This window comes from Nematolebias whitei, chromosome 9 (genome assembly GCF_014905685.2).
Source record: "Nematolebias whitei isolate Nwh7 chromosome 9, NemWhi1, whole genome shotgun sequence".
NCBI lineage: Eukaryota > Metazoa > Chordata > Actinopteri > Cyprinodontiformes > Rivulidae > Nematolebias > Nematolebias whitei.
This window is the reverse complement of record NC_056506.1, coordinates 49,678,731-49,694,990: the sequence shown is the minus strand read 5'-3', so window position 1 is coordinate 49,694,990 and position 16,260 is coordinate 49,678,731. Positions and strand designations below refer to the sequence as shown.

General features: G+C 42.9%; 1 protein-coding gene across 1 annotated transcript in view; it reads left to right on the top strand.

The window, feature by feature from the left end:
• The window catches only part of adcy8 (adenylate cyclase 8 (brain)), an 85,112-nt gene that overhangs the window by 44,991 nt on the left and 23,861 nt on the right, over nt 1–16,260 (top strand). Inside the window, exons 8-12 of the mRNA XM_037682446.1 lie at nt 4,433–4,630; nt 9,326–9,426; nt 11,791–11,992; nt 13,170–13,259; nt 15,608–15,780. Of these exons, the coding sequence (XP_037538374.1) occupies nt 4,433–4,630; nt 9,326–9,426; nt 11,791–11,992; nt 13,170–13,259; nt 15,608–15,780 (764 nt within the window). The remainder of the gene's footprint in view (nt 1–4,432; nt 4,631–9,325; nt 9,427–11,790; nt 11,993–13,169; nt 13,260–15,607; nt 15,781–16,260) is intronic.

The window sequence follows — 16,260 nt, the reverse complement described above, 5'->3', positions numbered from 1 at the left end:
AACCAACAGAACAGGAGCTAAACCCAACAGGTCAGGAGCTAAAACCAGCAAAACAGGAGCTAAAACCAGCTGGACATGAGCTAAAACCAACAGGACAGGAGATAAAACCAGCAAGACAGGAACTACAACCAGCAGAACCAGAGCTAAAACCTACAGGACAGGAACTAAAACCAGCAGGACAGGAGCTGAAACCAGCAGGACAGGAGCTGAAACTCCTTGAGCCAGCCCTTGAGCAAACCTCTTACCCCCCACCATCTGCTCCCCGGGCGGCCTGCATGCAGCTCTCTGCTCCACACAGAGCGCTGTGGTAGCTCGGTGTCTGTGGTTGAGTCAGGCAGGACATCCGGTGTAAAAACAATTGTCACGTCTTTGTGTGAGTTAGTTCACTGTGGTGACCCCTGAAGAAGGAGCAGCTGAAAGAAGATTTTTTTATTGTGTTCACCTTCATTTTATTGTATTCTAGTCTTGGACCGGTACTGCTGGTGAAGATTCTCAGTCATCCAGGACATGATAAATTCGAAAAACGTTCAATACAAAAACAACTGGACTTTATTTGTAACAGAAGACGTTTCGCTCCTCGTCCGAGGAGTTTTCTCAATTCAAAGAGCAGAGAGTGAGGGGTTCAGGTTATAAGGCTGAGATAAGATACACATACATATGCAGATTGACAAATCACACCTCACACCTTAACAGTAGGGCTTTCTTAAGGTCTTTGTTACGATACTGTGCTCTACTCTTGTTTAGCTCCAGTTTAGCTAATTTTAGCTTTTGTTCTGATCGTTGCAGCTTCATTAACTAAACCACTCAACCCTCAGCAGTTTCTCTCGCCACAGATCATTTTATACATTCCTCCAGACTAGCTGAAAATACGTACGTGTTCTTGTGAATCTTCAGTCGTTCATCATCTTCTTACGTTAGCGTGAGGTCCTGGTGAGGACCGACCTGACGGCGGAGGAAGACGAGGAGACGTGTGTTCATAAAGTCCGGCTGTCTGACGTCGGTGCACCCGGAGTGTGCAAATGAAGTTTTAATGATCTCTGTGAGTGTGATGGATCTGCTGTGGTAGACGTGATGAGGTGAGACGCTCAGATAAATTGAATTTCCCTGCGTCTCCATCATCACACCTGCCTCACATTACATCTTTAATGGCTGCAGCTCTGCGGGTCTCCACCCTCTGAAGGGCCGTTTGAACAAAGCTGCTGTGCAGCGACGGTGACGCAGCAGAAATGGTGCAGAGCTGATGTCAGTGGCGCTCATCGTCATCCTCTTTGTTTCGCTGTGTAGTATCTGAACGCTGTCAAATTCATTTAGTACAAATCAGTGCGTTCTTTATCGTCTGGGTTCCTGGCCTTCCTCAGGCCTAAGGAGGCGACGGCATCAGTTTATCTTCTGGACAGAGCCGCAGCTCCCTTCTTACTCTGCACTTTTTTAAACACCGGGCCGACAACGAGATGTGCTGCGTTACGGCGCCGTCAGCTGCCTGTCCGTGGACAGTTTGTGGCCCACGCTCTAACTTAATGTCTTTAAGGTCACAGCTGGACATGATGGGTTCAGGATGAAGCCACTGCTCTCAAGGACAAAGGTCAAGGTTACAGGTTCAAACCTTGACTCTGCTCCAGATGGACATCCAAGTACCAGAGACATGTCAAACCCTTTGTCCCCTAGATTGTCCCTTTCTGTCTATCCAGGTCAGGGGAGGGGGTGGGGGCTTCTTTGCGGAGGAGTTTTATTGTGGGCATCATGTTCCTGAGTGATGGTAGGATGGAGCTGGAGATGGTTCAATGGATCAGGACCTCGTCCTCAGTAATGAGGATGTTGCTCTGGTTGGTTGTTGTGATGAAAGAGTTGAGTCAAAAGACAAAGCTCTGGATTTACTCTGGATTGGATTTTATACCTGAATTATTGAGCATGGCCTTTGGTGTTTTTTAACCTGTTTGACATGACTGTTGACGAGGGAGAGGGCGGGCACCGGAGGAGAGGGCATGTCCCAGAGACCATCTTGGCACCAACATACAGTAACTGTTTTTTTAAACTTTGGAGTAAGCTGTTGGGGAGACGCAGTTTTGTTTGGTGTTTCCTCAGACAGATGAAGCCCTTCTGATGGAGGGTGAAACGTCTCAGCACAAAAACAAAAAGAAACCGTCCAGATGACCTGACTGAAAATTGTTGGATTTTATACCTGGATCATTGAACATGGACTTTGGTGTCTCTGGATTTACTGGCCCAACCGTCACCAGTGGTCATGAGGTTCTAAAAGAACCTGATTCTGGATCCAAGCAGCTGAAATGAGCTTCCTTGAGAGGGTGGCCCGGCTCAGCCTTAGCTTTAACAGTCTGGAGGGATTATATGTCCTCTCTGGCCTGGGAACACCTCAGGGTCTCCCAGAAGGAGCTGGAGGGCATTGCTGGGGAGAGGGAGGTCTGGGTTTCTCTCCTGGACCTGCTGCCTCTTTAACCTGACCACAGAAAAGAGGAGGAAGAAGGAGATGTCCATCCATAAGACAGGAGGCCACAGTAAGCTGTCTATGGTGTAACTCCACAGATGTCTAGGACAGAGAATGTCTTCAGACTGTGTCACCACATTAAGGATTAATGATTAAGGATAGGCTGGTGGTCATCAACTGGTGAGTTCTTCACCTGGTAGCTGCAGTTTCATGTTCTTACATGTTCTTCAATGGAACTGTTTGTCCAGTTATACCATGGACAGTATCATTATCAGTCAGACTGACCTTTGACCCTACTACAGTCATGGATATACCTAACACACATACTGAGGATTGTTGTGGGAGTGAATTCATTCTTTAGGCTGTTTACTGACGGGGTGGATTATGTGCTACTCTACGGTAGATCTGTTCCAAGTTGTGGTTCTGATGTTGACTCCTTTTTTCTTTTGAACCTGGAAGAACATGTAAGGTTTGACTCTGTACCCAGAGAGTATGAGACTGAGAACAACAACTTCAGGGCCAGGAGAAAGTTTAACTGTTTATTTGCAGGAGTGGATAATAGTGAACAGGATGTAGGATCTGTAGACCTGGACTGGAAACCTGTAGAGTAGGGAACAGTGTCAGCAGATGGCTCCTCTGGAAGACTGGTCTTCATATTCAGATTCCTTACTTATGAACAGGCGGTCGTCGCGTGGGCGAAATCCAAAAGGTTTCCAACAGGTGTCACACAAATGTTGGGCACGTGGTGGAAGGCAGGGATCAGCTGGAGGGATCACTAGGAGGCTCAGGAGGCACACAGGGAGGTCCAAGACTCAGGAGGATCACAGGAGTCAAGCGAGAACAAGGAGATCCAAGATGAGTCTTTCATAACACACTGGGAGCAAAGTAAAGTCCAGGAACACATCTACTGAAAGACAGGTGATGCACCAGCGTCAGATTGCAGTCATCAGCTGCCTTAAGGACTCCTTGCAGCTCATCAAGGGAGCGATCATCAGGTGTGGACCTGTTGGTGCCCTCTGGTGTAGAAGAGCTGCAGAGGAACACGCTCTTACAGAACATCCATTATCTTTACCTTCTTCTTCCTTTTGGTTTGTGGGGGTCACTGGTGCCCATGTCCAGCAGTCACTGTGCGAGAGGCAGGGGACACCCTGGACATGTCTCTAGTCCATCACAGGGACACATGGAGACGAACAAGACAACAACCGTTCTCTCTCTCTCACCTAGGTACAATTAGAGTTACCAATCAGACTAACCCGCATGTTTTTGTGCTTGTCTCGTGTTTTTTGGGGGGCGAGACGGGGCAGCCGATCTGGGACTAGAAAGTCGCGGTTCGACTCCCAGCCATTCCCTCATATCGTGGTGTCGCTGAGCAAGACACTCAATCCCTAATTGCTCCCCGGGTGCTCAGTAGCTGCCCACTGCTCCACCTGAGTGTATCCCAGGTGTGATGGGTTAAATGCAGAGAACTCATTTCGTCTCTGTCTGCGAACATACGATGATGACGACCTCAGACTTCCCTTCCCTTGTTTCTGTTACATTTATTCAAACTTTATGACCTTATACACATTTCTGTTTGTTTCTTTGTGGTTACGGCTCTAACACGCATTAAATATATTTCATTCAGCATATGTCACTTGTTCTGCAGCGAAACGTGCCTGTTCTGTTTCATGTGTCCTGATTGTCTGTCCACTGGACGTGTCTTCCTCCTGAGCTCCGTCTCCTCTCCATCCACAGTCGTGCTCATGAACTTCAGCTTCTGTTTGCAGAATGAGCAGCTTCGTCACCACTAACATCCGTGCAACATGCAAGAGAATGGGATGTGCATGACTTGCTCAAATGCTGCATTTTGGTCTTCCCTTTCTTTTCTTTTAAAATGTATTTATTTTGTCTGTGTGTGTAAAAACTGTTTGTCGTCTTTTTGTCAGTGATCTGAATGAAACTAAAGGGGGACAAGCAGGTTCATTTTATCTGCATGTGCTTTCCCTCTAGACTCTGGCTGCCCTAACGAGAAATTCGATAAATCTGCTTCCAAACCATCTTGCACAAGCTTTGCATGTCCACTCTGGTCCTGAGGAAATTAACAAGCGAATAGAGAGCGCCATCGACTTACGGAGTGGCGATAAGTTGAGAAGAGAGCATATCAAGCCTTTCTCACTGATGTTTAAAGACTCCAGCCTGGAAGAGAAGGTAGCTGGGGTTTTAGACAGACAACTCTTTATTTTCTTTCCTCTCTCCCTCCTCACATCCGTTTGAACCAGAAACAAAACGCAATCAGTTTTGGTTTTTCATGAGCAAGCTAAAGGCACTTACATCCCCTCTGTTTCATTCAAAAGTGCCTTCAGACAAATTTACACGAGTCCGTGTGAATTTCACTCAAACACTAAAGTGTTCGTTGATATGGAGTCTCAAGTGTGCCATATTTGTCTAATTATTCTGATCAGTGTTGCAATCATTTCATTCAGTCATTCAAATATTTACGCTAATTTAGGCTGACAAGCTCGACACATACCTCATCAAATTAATTGGCTCATCAGTAAATAATCATCTTATTGCAAAATTATCAAACGTTTACAGATTAAATCTAACGAGTCAGTTATACACGTAAAGAAACAGCAAATAAACTTGGAAAAAAACACAAGGGTTTGTTTTAAAATATGGCGAGAATAGCTTCTCCTCCCTCTCTGCTGTGCATCAGCTGACTGTAAGGCCACGCCCACCCACAAGAGGAAACAGCCAAATATGTGCATGGCTGTAACCATGGCAACAACCGGTGGTAGGGCTTGGTAAAGGAAGTCTTGGTCATTTCTAGACAGAGTTTTGGTGCCGACGTTTGCGTGAATGTTTTTTGTTCCGGTATCGACCAAGTTCACCGGACGTTTGGACTCCTCCGTGACAAAACTGTAAATTTATCTTAAAAAAACCACGAGTCTAAAACAACTGTTTTCTCATGTGAAATATGTAAGTGTGATGAAAATAAAAATGTAAGTTTATCTATTAAAAAACATCAAAGTGAGCATGAAATTAGTTTTTACAAGTTTTACAAGAAGATAACTTTTTAAATCCTTGTTTTTGTTTACGTTTTCATTTGGTGCTTCAAAATTAATCTTCAGATTTTCACACGACCGCATCTGAACAGTCTAATTTAAAGGTTTCCAAACACAAAACACTCGGATCATTTCAGTTGAACTCATAATAATCAACAGTCAGCGGGGAAAGATGAAACAAGGCCGTTGGTAAAAATATCCTCCATTCATCTTACTGACTCAAAGTCACGCTCAAGGTCACGAGAAGGTTTTTAACTGGTTTTACTTGTGAGGGCAGGTTTTCACCACAGGTTACACAGGTGTACAGAAGTTCAACGTGCACGGAGGTCACGAGAAGCTGCAGTGTGCGAGAATTGTTTTTATAACCTTATCGCCTCCCGGCTCACAGACAGACACTGATGACCTCGGCCACTCAGCTGCACATGCAGGATCAAATCAGCTCCTCATTCAGCTCTCTGAGAGAGAACAGACTAACTCCAACACATGGTTCATGGGCAGTTAACCTTCATAGTAGTTCAAAACATCCAGAAACCTTGACCAAGAATCCCCTGACGAAGGCAGCATCCCGATGGATCAAGGTCAAGTTTTAAATATTAGATCACTGCTGGTTAAGAAGCCTCACTGGTTAGAGGTTCTGGTGGTCTGTTCTGAGTCAGCCTCGATGCATTCATGCAAACTGAAAACATTTGTTTGGGTTTTCGTGCGTTTCTCTTATAGAGAATTGTTCCAGCTGAGTTAAATCAGTTCAGTGGGTTCTGAGCCCAGTCTAAGTTGGTTAAGGAAGGACGGGCCCAGCTTCTGATGGACCTCGTCCCACCAGCTTCTCCTGGTCTTTGAACGGTTCTGTGGTTCAGCTCCACCAGCCGGGCTCTTTAACACCAGCTCTCCTTGAATCAGTTCAGTGGGCTCGACTCGGGCCTCAAAGATCCATCAGTTGACTAGAACAACCTTTAAAACACCATTTTATCCTTTTGAGAACTTGGTTTTATTTAGGTTGTTGGTTAAGTCTTTATCTCACTGGATGGTTGCCGACTGCTTGAAGACAGAAAACTGTGAGAAAATATGCAAATTTGCACTTGGAACCTCTCTGGATGGATTCTTATGACATATTTGCATACGTTAGTAGCCGTCAGTAAGTTGCATAACATTCCTGCAGCAGATATGCATCTTAATTATGTCTTAATTTAGTTTCAGATGTACTCAAAACACTCTCTGAAGTTGTCTCACACTTCGTGCTCTTTCAGAATGACAAGTGTTTCCAGGCCACTTCCAAACGCCTTCAGTGTCTGTTTGCGTTTGACTCGAGGCAGCGTTGCCAGATAATTATAGTATTTATATGATAGTTTTAGGGTCAATACCTTAAATGAGAAATAGGTTTGAAAAAGCTCAAACAAACAAAATAAAACTGTTTTTGTTCTCGTAAAGCCCCACATCTGATGGTCTGATCCAACCAGCCAGGCCACGTGTTCGTCCCGCTCCATCCTGTCCCACCACTCATCATCCCTTAGCTCTTCTGCCAGTTTGAATCCAGATACAGTTCAAGGTCCTGCGAGCTGGAAGTTAGGAACCGCTGCAACTGTTTTGAGACACTTCGGAAATTCTCTTGCAAATATCAGTTTGTTGTTAAAATGTGCGTGAGATACGGGACTTAGGGTTAAATTAAGTTTTACTAAATCAATTCTGAATTTTAGTTTTGAAGTTATGACACCTTTCTGAAAATTACAATATTATAAAATTATTTGATTTACTTTGTACATAATAAACATAAAAACTTCAGCAGGGGCACATTTTGGACTCCATATTTAAAACACACCAGTAAATGGCAGGTAAACTGTAACTAATCAGTCAAACTCATACACATGCACATATAAAGTTAGTATAAAGTTTAAGTTTTACTGCTTAGTGCAGTATTGTGCATTTTAAATAACGTTAACTGACTCAAAACATAAAAACATGAGTTTTGTTTCTTTTGTAGCGGACACTGACCCCCTTCAGTTTACTCATGACTAACTGTCCGTCCCTCAGACCTGTTGGTTTTACAGTTTTGTGGAAAAAGTTGACAAATTCAACTTTTAAAACAATCTTTTCTGTTCGTGTTTTCATTCATTTAAACTCACTGCATTCCCCGAAGAAATTTTTTTTTTAATGTTTTTGTCAAAATTAAGGAAATAGTAATAACTCATTTTATGAGTTGTTTACTTAGAAAAATGAAAATTTGCATTCTCTGGAGATAAATTTGAAGAGTTTGTTGAAGCAACCAAACAATATAAGCAGTGATTTTTAAAGTTTTAAATGATTAAACTTGGGGAACATCTTTAATTGACTCTAGCTAACGAACAACTAAAGTTACTCTGACTTGACTAAACTGAACTAATACATCTTAAATTAGATATTAATTAAGAAAAAAAACTTGGATTAAGGATGAATGCAACTTTTATTACACTCTAAATAGTTTTGTTTACATCTCCAGTCTCTGACCCGGACATACATTTGTAGACAAGTGGTTTCTATAGCAACGTAGCAGCAGAAACAGCTGATAGCATCTAAATGATTAAATAATGCCATTATGGTAACTTTTTTATTATAGTGAAAAGATAAGTCAGAATCATGAGATGATAAAGTCACAGTTTTAAAATGTGTTTAATTGATTTTTCTTTGCTGAATGCAGTGAACTTATAGTTTTTAGTTTGATTTGTGACATTTTTCATCTTTGTTTCCAGTCATGCTGGCCCTCCTTCCATACTTGTGTTTTCTTTTTAGTCCTACAATCGTTTCAAAGACCTTTTCCAAGACCCCTATTTATTTATTTATTTATTTATGCACCTTCTTTCCCTCTAAACCTCAGTAAATGTGCAGTGATCTGGTGTTGGCCTCCCTCATTTTTTCCCACCCTTTTTTGCCAAAGTTGTGACCAAAGTTGAAGCACCTCTTGCTAATTTTCCAGCGTCCTTTGAGAAAGAGACAGCGAGGCCGGGGCAGCAGGTGTCCCTGGGTGGCAAGTTTGGAACTGAGACCAGTTTCAAGACTTTCTGTTTGTCCAGCGTCCTACTTTGAACACGGTTACCAGTAAACTAGCCTAGCTGGCTTAGCTTAGCATAGCTAGCCGAGCAGAAAAGCTAGCTTGGTGGTCTCGGAAGTTCATAACTTTTATCTTTTAAAAAGTATATCTATAAAATTAGTTCCATTTCAGTCTTTTTACTTGACTCCTAAAATAAAATGATCAGTTTTCAGAAGACACGTAGCTCATCTTGCTAACTAGCTTTTTAAAAGCACCATATTAAATCATTAGTGCTCTCTCATCCTAATTAATGTATGTAAAATCATGATAACTATGGAAAAGTAAATGACTTAAATCTGAAAACATTTTGTGATGATGTTTTATGCAAATTACAGTTCAGCCCAAACAAGAGGGATAGCATAAAAAAAATATATATTTTTCAAACTGGGCCGGAGAATAATGGGGAAAAAATTCAAATAAGTCCAATATTTTTCCTGTTTTCTTTTGAAGTTTAGTTTTGCCACTTATTATATCTCAGCACTCTCTGTTGGTGTCTCAGCTAGCATGTAGCTAAATGCTAACAGCTAGCTTTGTGCATGTCAGCTTCTGCACCTTCCCCAGGACCTCACAGCTAACCCAGCTCCTGTCTCTCTCTAACGCTTGTGGTTGACCCGTCGCATGCGTCTGCGCCATGCATCCGTGCATCCGTGCATCCGTGCATCCGTGCATCCGTGTGTTTGGATTCGTTCGGTCCTCGTTCGTCAGAAAACTTGTCCGGCTTCCCCTCACCTCCTCTCCCTCCTCCTTTCTTTTCTTTGTCTCCCTCTTGTCTCCGTGCAGTACTCCCAGATGAGAGACGAGGTGTTCAAGTCCAACCTGGTGTGCGCCTTCATTGTGCTCATCTTCATCACCGCCATTCAAAGTCTGCTTCCCTCTGCCAGGTAAGACGAAGGATCCTTGGTGGGCGTGCAGGTGCCCCGATAAACGGGCGTACAACGCATTCCTGCCGCTCAAAGTTTGAAGCCAGCCTTTAATTAGCAACGTATTGTTTGGAGATTTAATTGAATCCTTCATCAGGACCGCACTACGCTCCCCACAACCTACACGATCTTTTAAAGCCTGACGCTGCTACGCTCTTACTAGACAAATAGATTTTTTTTTAATTTGACTCAGAGAAGCTGTCCTGCACATTCACCAAGCTCAATATGCATCAGCCAATATGACGATACAAAACGCCACACCCTGGACACAGCTACATGATGTCAGTGTGACGCCACCGCCACAGGCATCACGTCTGTGCCAGCTTGTTCACATCACTCAGGATTTACAGCGACTCTGGAAACCAAGGAAAACGACTTTCACATTTTTCAGCCGGTGGAAACAGAATCTGAACCCTGATCGTTTGATTGAAGGATGATTGTTCAGATATAACGTATTAATTCTAATATAATTGACTCCATGTTCTGCTTCTACACAGCACATGGATCCGTACTGATTGGCTGTGGTGGTTTTAGTTTCTGATACAGTTTAATGACCAGGAATGATTGCTGTTAGCTGCGGTATACGTTCTGTTATCTCTGGATGTGCCGCCGCCTTCTGTCTGAGACTCTTGAGCGTTTCGCGTGACTGAAATATCTCCTTTACTCAGGGAAACGTCAGGGAATTTTGTCCTGATGCATCCTCAATAATCCAGGTAGATGAATCTTACCAAGCTTAGTCAGGTCCTCTGGATGGAGTCTTCTTTGTTGAAACGTTTCATCTTTTATCCAAAAGACTTCTTCAGTCATGACTGAACCTGAACCTTGTTAGGTCTGGGAATTTTGTTTTCACGAAATGCTGGAAACCTTGAAATTTGGTAGAAGTTTCCTTTAAAGCAGAGCACTTCTCTCTCAGACTGCAGGTTTACTCGTGGTTCCTAGAGTTTCCAAAAGCAGAATGGGAGGAAGATCTTCCAGTTCTCAGGCTCCTCTCTTGTGGAACCAACTTCCAGTTTCTGTCCGTGAGGCTGACACATTGTCCAGTTTTAAGACTTTCCTTTTTCATAAATCCTATAGTTAGGGTTGTTATGCTGCTATAGACTTAGACTACTAGAGGACAAATGGACCTAATTTCCCTAATTGAATAGTTAAAATTGAATAGTTTTCATTGATATTATTTCTATCTTAACATGTGATTCTTGACCTGCCATTGTGTATCTATTCTTACCAAACTCAGTTGGTCGAAGCAGATGGTCCTCTTGTCCTGATCCTGGTTCTGCTAAAGGGTTCTTCCTCATGAGGGAGTTTTTCTTTCCACTGTCGCCTTCATGCTTGTTCAACATGAGAGTTCAGTGATGGAGTTAAACTCAAAGCTGCTCCTCACATAAATAATGTTCAGTTATTATTTTATACATGAATGTTTCTGTTCAGTTATTATTTTATAGATGAATGTTTCTGATCAATTATTATTTTATATATGAATGTTTCTGTTCAGTCCCTGAGACGACTTCTGTTGTGACTTGGATCTTTAGAAATAAACTGAACTGAGTTGAATTAAAGCAAACAAACAAAAATGATTTCAGAAACATTTAACCTTCTGGATAAAGAAGTCTCCTTCATCAACTCGATGGTGCAGCGTCACTCTGCAAGGCAACCTCTCCTTAAACTCCTCCCATCCAAACAGGTGAAGAGCTGAGCTCTGCCAGATGTTTATAGATGCGTGAGGACCAATCCCAAACCACCCTGACCCCCAACAGGTTTCCTGCATGCTCAAAACAATCTTTGACCCGCCACACTCTGTCATGTGTAATGGGTGGGTAGAAACCTGAAGACCTCACCAAGGCCCTGCCAAGACCATCCATGTTCTGGTCCATGTTCTGGTTGATGGTTTTCATCGTAGTGTTTCTTTGATTCTGATGGTCTCCTGTCTGTGATGGTGGGGAGGCTGACTCCAACATCTTCTGTGCAGCCTTCACCACTCTCTGCAGAGCTTTTCTTTCTGCAGCAGTGCAGCCTCCATGCCACACGTGAGGACTGAGCTTCCAGACCAGCTCGTCTCAGCCGTCTGAGGAAGTAGAGTCTCTGATGAGCTTTCTTGATCAGGCTGGTGGTGTTGTTGCTCCAGCTGAGGTTGTTGTTCAGGTTCAGATGAACTATCGTTAGAAAATTAGACAAGATGTCCCAACTCTCCTCGTCCTACAAACACCAACAAGAAATGGTTTCAATGAAAGCTCACTTTCCAGCAGTTTATAAATTCAAATAGTCTTCGGTTGTTTTGGAGGTTTTAAGCCTTTTTTTGGTCGTTCTGCACGTCTTGTTTTCTTGCAGAATGGTGACCATGGTGATCCAGTTCTCAGTCCTCATCATCCTCCACTCCTGCCTGGTTCTGGTTACGACAGCGGAGGACTACAAGTGTCTGCCTCTGGTCCTGAGGAAGGCCTGCTGCTGGATCAATGAGACGTACGCAGCACGAAACGTCATCATCTTCGTCTCCATACTCATCAACTTCCTGGCAGCGATGATCAATATAGTAAGTTTATTTTGATTATTTCTACAATTTGTCACACGGACACACAGAAACCTTCACGGTTCCAGTCTAATGGACATCAAACTGCACGTCAGTTGGACCCCATGAACAAATGTTTATATGTGAGTTTGCCTTTTATTGATTTTTTTAATATTTAAAAATTTATAATTAAATTCAAACTGGGATGGTTCTGTTTTGGTCAAAACGGGGATTCTTTGAAATTGTCTGAAAATAGAAAAAAACAGTTTTATTACAATTTTATCTTAATTCATTTTGTATCAAAATACGCAAAATAACTGCTCCATTTGTTTGGGGGCATTGTTCTCCATTAAAGGGATATTTTGGCCAATTTGAATTTGGGTTCTGTGGGAAAGGTTACATCTTTCTGGGTGTAGATCGCTTTTTGAACAGCCTGTTTGAACATCTGATGGAACTGGGACCAGATTGCTTTAAATAATAATGGCTTGTCCGAGCATGGCCAGGTCCAAAGTGTCTAAAACATTTTCAAAGTGGTTCATGCGAATGTTATTTTTTAAACTCAGTCAGATCTGCATTTATCAGTTATTCTGGCCAAAATATGACAAAGTTCCTGATTGACTAGAAGCTGCACCAGTAACCACAAAACTTCACATAAATATCTGTTTAGTAAAAATAATACCAGTGGTGTAGATATGAAACAGCTTTTAATGAACCTCTATGAACCCTTATGAACCTCTACAAACCTCTATGAATCTACAAACCTCTATGAACCTCTATGAATCTCTATGAACCTCTACGAACCTCTATGAATCTCTATGAATCTTTATGAATCTCTATGAACCTCTATGAATCTCTATGAATCTCTATGAACCTCTATGAATCTCTATGAACCTCTATGAACCTCTATGAACCTCTACTTTCTGAGACTAGAGGTTATTTTAAAACCTCAGTCCAGTTTGGGCTTGGCTGCTCTCAGCCCAGCTGTTAGCTCATCAGTGCAGTCAGACTAAATGTTGTCGTTTAGTTTTATTAAAGTCTGGAAAGTTGTTCTTTAATGGGACGAGACTTGAGACTGTTCATATTGAATGTTGAGGATGTTGAGAGTGTTAACATTGTAAAGAGTCTGTGTTGGTTTTTCGGCTGTTTCTGCGCGAGCTTACATCGCTCAGCAACAATAATCAACCCTGTTGGTCTCCCCCAGCTGTGGTGCGACTTCGATAAGTCCAACACCTTCAGGAACCAGACGTACAACGCGTCCGCCTCCATCCCAGACATCTGCTTCTACCCAGAGGTACCGGCTAAACGAGGTGTCTGAATCCATCTGTTGTTTTCTCACTCCTGCCACGGCAGTGAAACGATGAATTAAACCTCCTCGACAGCTGCTCACACCCAGAGGGAGGTCTGGCCTTGGACATGACGACCGATGGAGCCATCAGAGAGTCACGGGGACATCGTCCAATGTGTTATTTTGCTCACACAATGTGCAGCTGATTGATGGAGTCAATAAGATGGGCGCTGTTTTATAGCTCCGAGCTCCCGTCGAGCCATCTAGTGTTGCATGTATACATCAAAGTTATTTCTTCAGAGGCCTCCGTGTGCAAATAAAAGCTGTTTTTAGATGCATGCAGGACAGCAGCTCGTGTTTTAGAGCAAAAACACAAAAATGTGAAGCTGAGGCGCGGCCACTTGTCATTTATCAGATTTAACTCTACTGAAGTGGTCCCTGCTAAATCGTTACAAACAAACGTGAGCTGATTTTATTGGTGTTTAACTTGTGGTCGTGTGGCTGGAGGAGGTTCAGACGACGTCATGAAAGACGTTTCAGCCTGAGCTCATTAATAATGAAAAGCGTGCATCGTGTTTGAAACATGGCCGACACGTTAAATCATTTCAGCTGCACATCACGGCTCTCTGGGAAGAAAAACGAGAGAATTATTTATTCATTTATTTCAATCTGCTTTCAGGAATCTGACTCTAAAAACACACATTTCTAGAATAACACAGAGGAAATGTTAAACCAGGGGTGCCCAGACTTTTTCACATGCGGCTCAAAATAAAAAGGCCACAAACGTTTGAATTCCCCAAACTCAACAAGGTCAACAATATTCAGAGAAAGGACTAAGTTTATTCATTTTGGTGGAGGATTTATAAATTGTTTTAACAAACATCATAAACAAAAACTTTATTTAAAAAAATCCTTCAATTCCTTTAATTTGTTGGGTCTTTTGTAAAATACATTTAGTCTATTCTGAGAAGTCAAAGTGTAAAATGAGTTACTTCGCTCCTCGATTAGTGTGTATTAAATACACGTTTTCTACGTCTAACTTCTGTTGTTTACTCGATCTTCTTGCAAACATCCAAACATCTAATTGTTAAAACACGCAGGAGCTGATTGCTGTGACCTTTGACTCTTGTGCTGTTTATGGATTTTGAAATATTCAGCTTTATTTAAGCTCATTAGGAAACACTGGGACTCTTTCAGCAGCTCGGATCTGGTCCAACATGGCCGCCTGCTGACAACGTTTTCCTGGAAGCTCTGCAGGTTTAGAGACTCCATGAAGCAGCTCACAACGCTCCTGAGATCACAGAACTGGCACGTGTTCCTCCCAGCATTACAAGTTAAAGGCTCATTTTCAAATGGCCTGAAATGTTTCACCTTCATCTTTTCAGCTGCGCCTTCCTTCTAAACAGCGTTTTTAGCTGAACTGGGTTTTATTACAGACTCTCTCACTGGTACATTTTCATCTTTAAATCACTTCTTGGTCTGCTGCCTTCATACATCTCCTCCTTCATGTCTCTGTGTGAGTGCAGCTACAGCGTGCGCTCTCAGGACATCATTACCTGCAGTGTCCCCTCAGTGAGGACTGAACTAGACAAAAGGACCTTCTCCTACTCCGCTCCTGTTTCCTGGAACATCTTGTAAAAAGACCTCAAGCTCTCGACCTTTGACCTCTCTAAGTGTCTTCAAACATCTGATAAGCTCCTGGAAAAAACCAACGCAGACATGTTCCTGTTCTTAATGTTTTATATCTCTTTACAATCTACCTGTTTATATCCTTTTTTAATGACTGTCCACTGTTGTCATCTTTCTTTGTTGAAATGAGCTCGCTCTTGTAACATCTTCTGAACTTGGTGCAGCCAAAGTGAAACAGGAAGTGACATCACAGAGGAACTCTTCTCTCTGACAGACACTCAGAATAATCTGAAGAAGCATGTTCTGCTCACATGCAGGCGCTCCCCTCTGACATCACTTCCTGTTACTGAGCATAATATCTCAACAACTGTTCACCTCAGCGGTGTTTACTTTATTTTTTTTTATTTTTGGCAGTAATTACTGTTGTCTTTCAGAAAATTCCTATTTATTAATGAAATGTGATGTCACAGACACTTTCAGCCTGGGGGGCCACACAAAATCACTCCAAGGGCTGCAAATGGCCCGCGGGCCTCACTTTGGACCCCCCGTGTTAAACCGCTCCCTCAAAGTGCAGATTGTCCCTCCACTGCTCCGGAGGAACACGTTGCTCTTCCTGAACTGTTGTGCAGATGTTTGGTGTTAGTTGGAAACATTAAATATTTTACTAACACAGCGTGTTTGAGCTGCTGTGGATCTGCTTTTAACCAGGTCTGTATATTTTCCAGTATTTTGTATTCACAGGAGTCCTGGCGATGGTCACGTGCGCCGTCTTCCTGCGGCTGAACTCGGTGCTGAAGCTGGCCGTGCTGCTGGTGATGATCGCCATCTACTCGCTGCTCACCGAGGCCTTCTACACCTCGCTGTTCGTCCGCTACGACACCGTGCACCACAACACCGAGTGAGTTCAGCGTTTGGGCCGCCGGGCCGGTTCTGGTTCGGTTCTGGTTCGGTTCTGGTGATGGTTTGATCCGTTCACAGCTGTTTCATCATCACTATGTTACTTTAAAATCAGTCTTTTCATGATTTTCTGAGGATTTTTTACTGATTTGATTGTTCGACATTCAGATCTGAGTTTATTGTTAAGAGTTAAAATTATACAAATACGTCCAAACCCCTCCGCCCACTGTGACACCGGACCACAGGTCCATCAGTTCTGTCTGAATCTGTACCGCTCTTCTTCTTCTTCTTGGTTCATTAAAGTCGTTTGGGTTCTTCTGCACGGACCAAACTATCAACCGGGCCGAGGCCAGAGCTCTGGAAAGGTCATCGTTAGCCCGATTGATCTGATCAGAGACTGGTTCTGATGATTGATCCAGACCAGTTCTGATGACTGATCCGATCTGAGGCTGGTTCTGATGATTGATCCAGACCAGTTCTG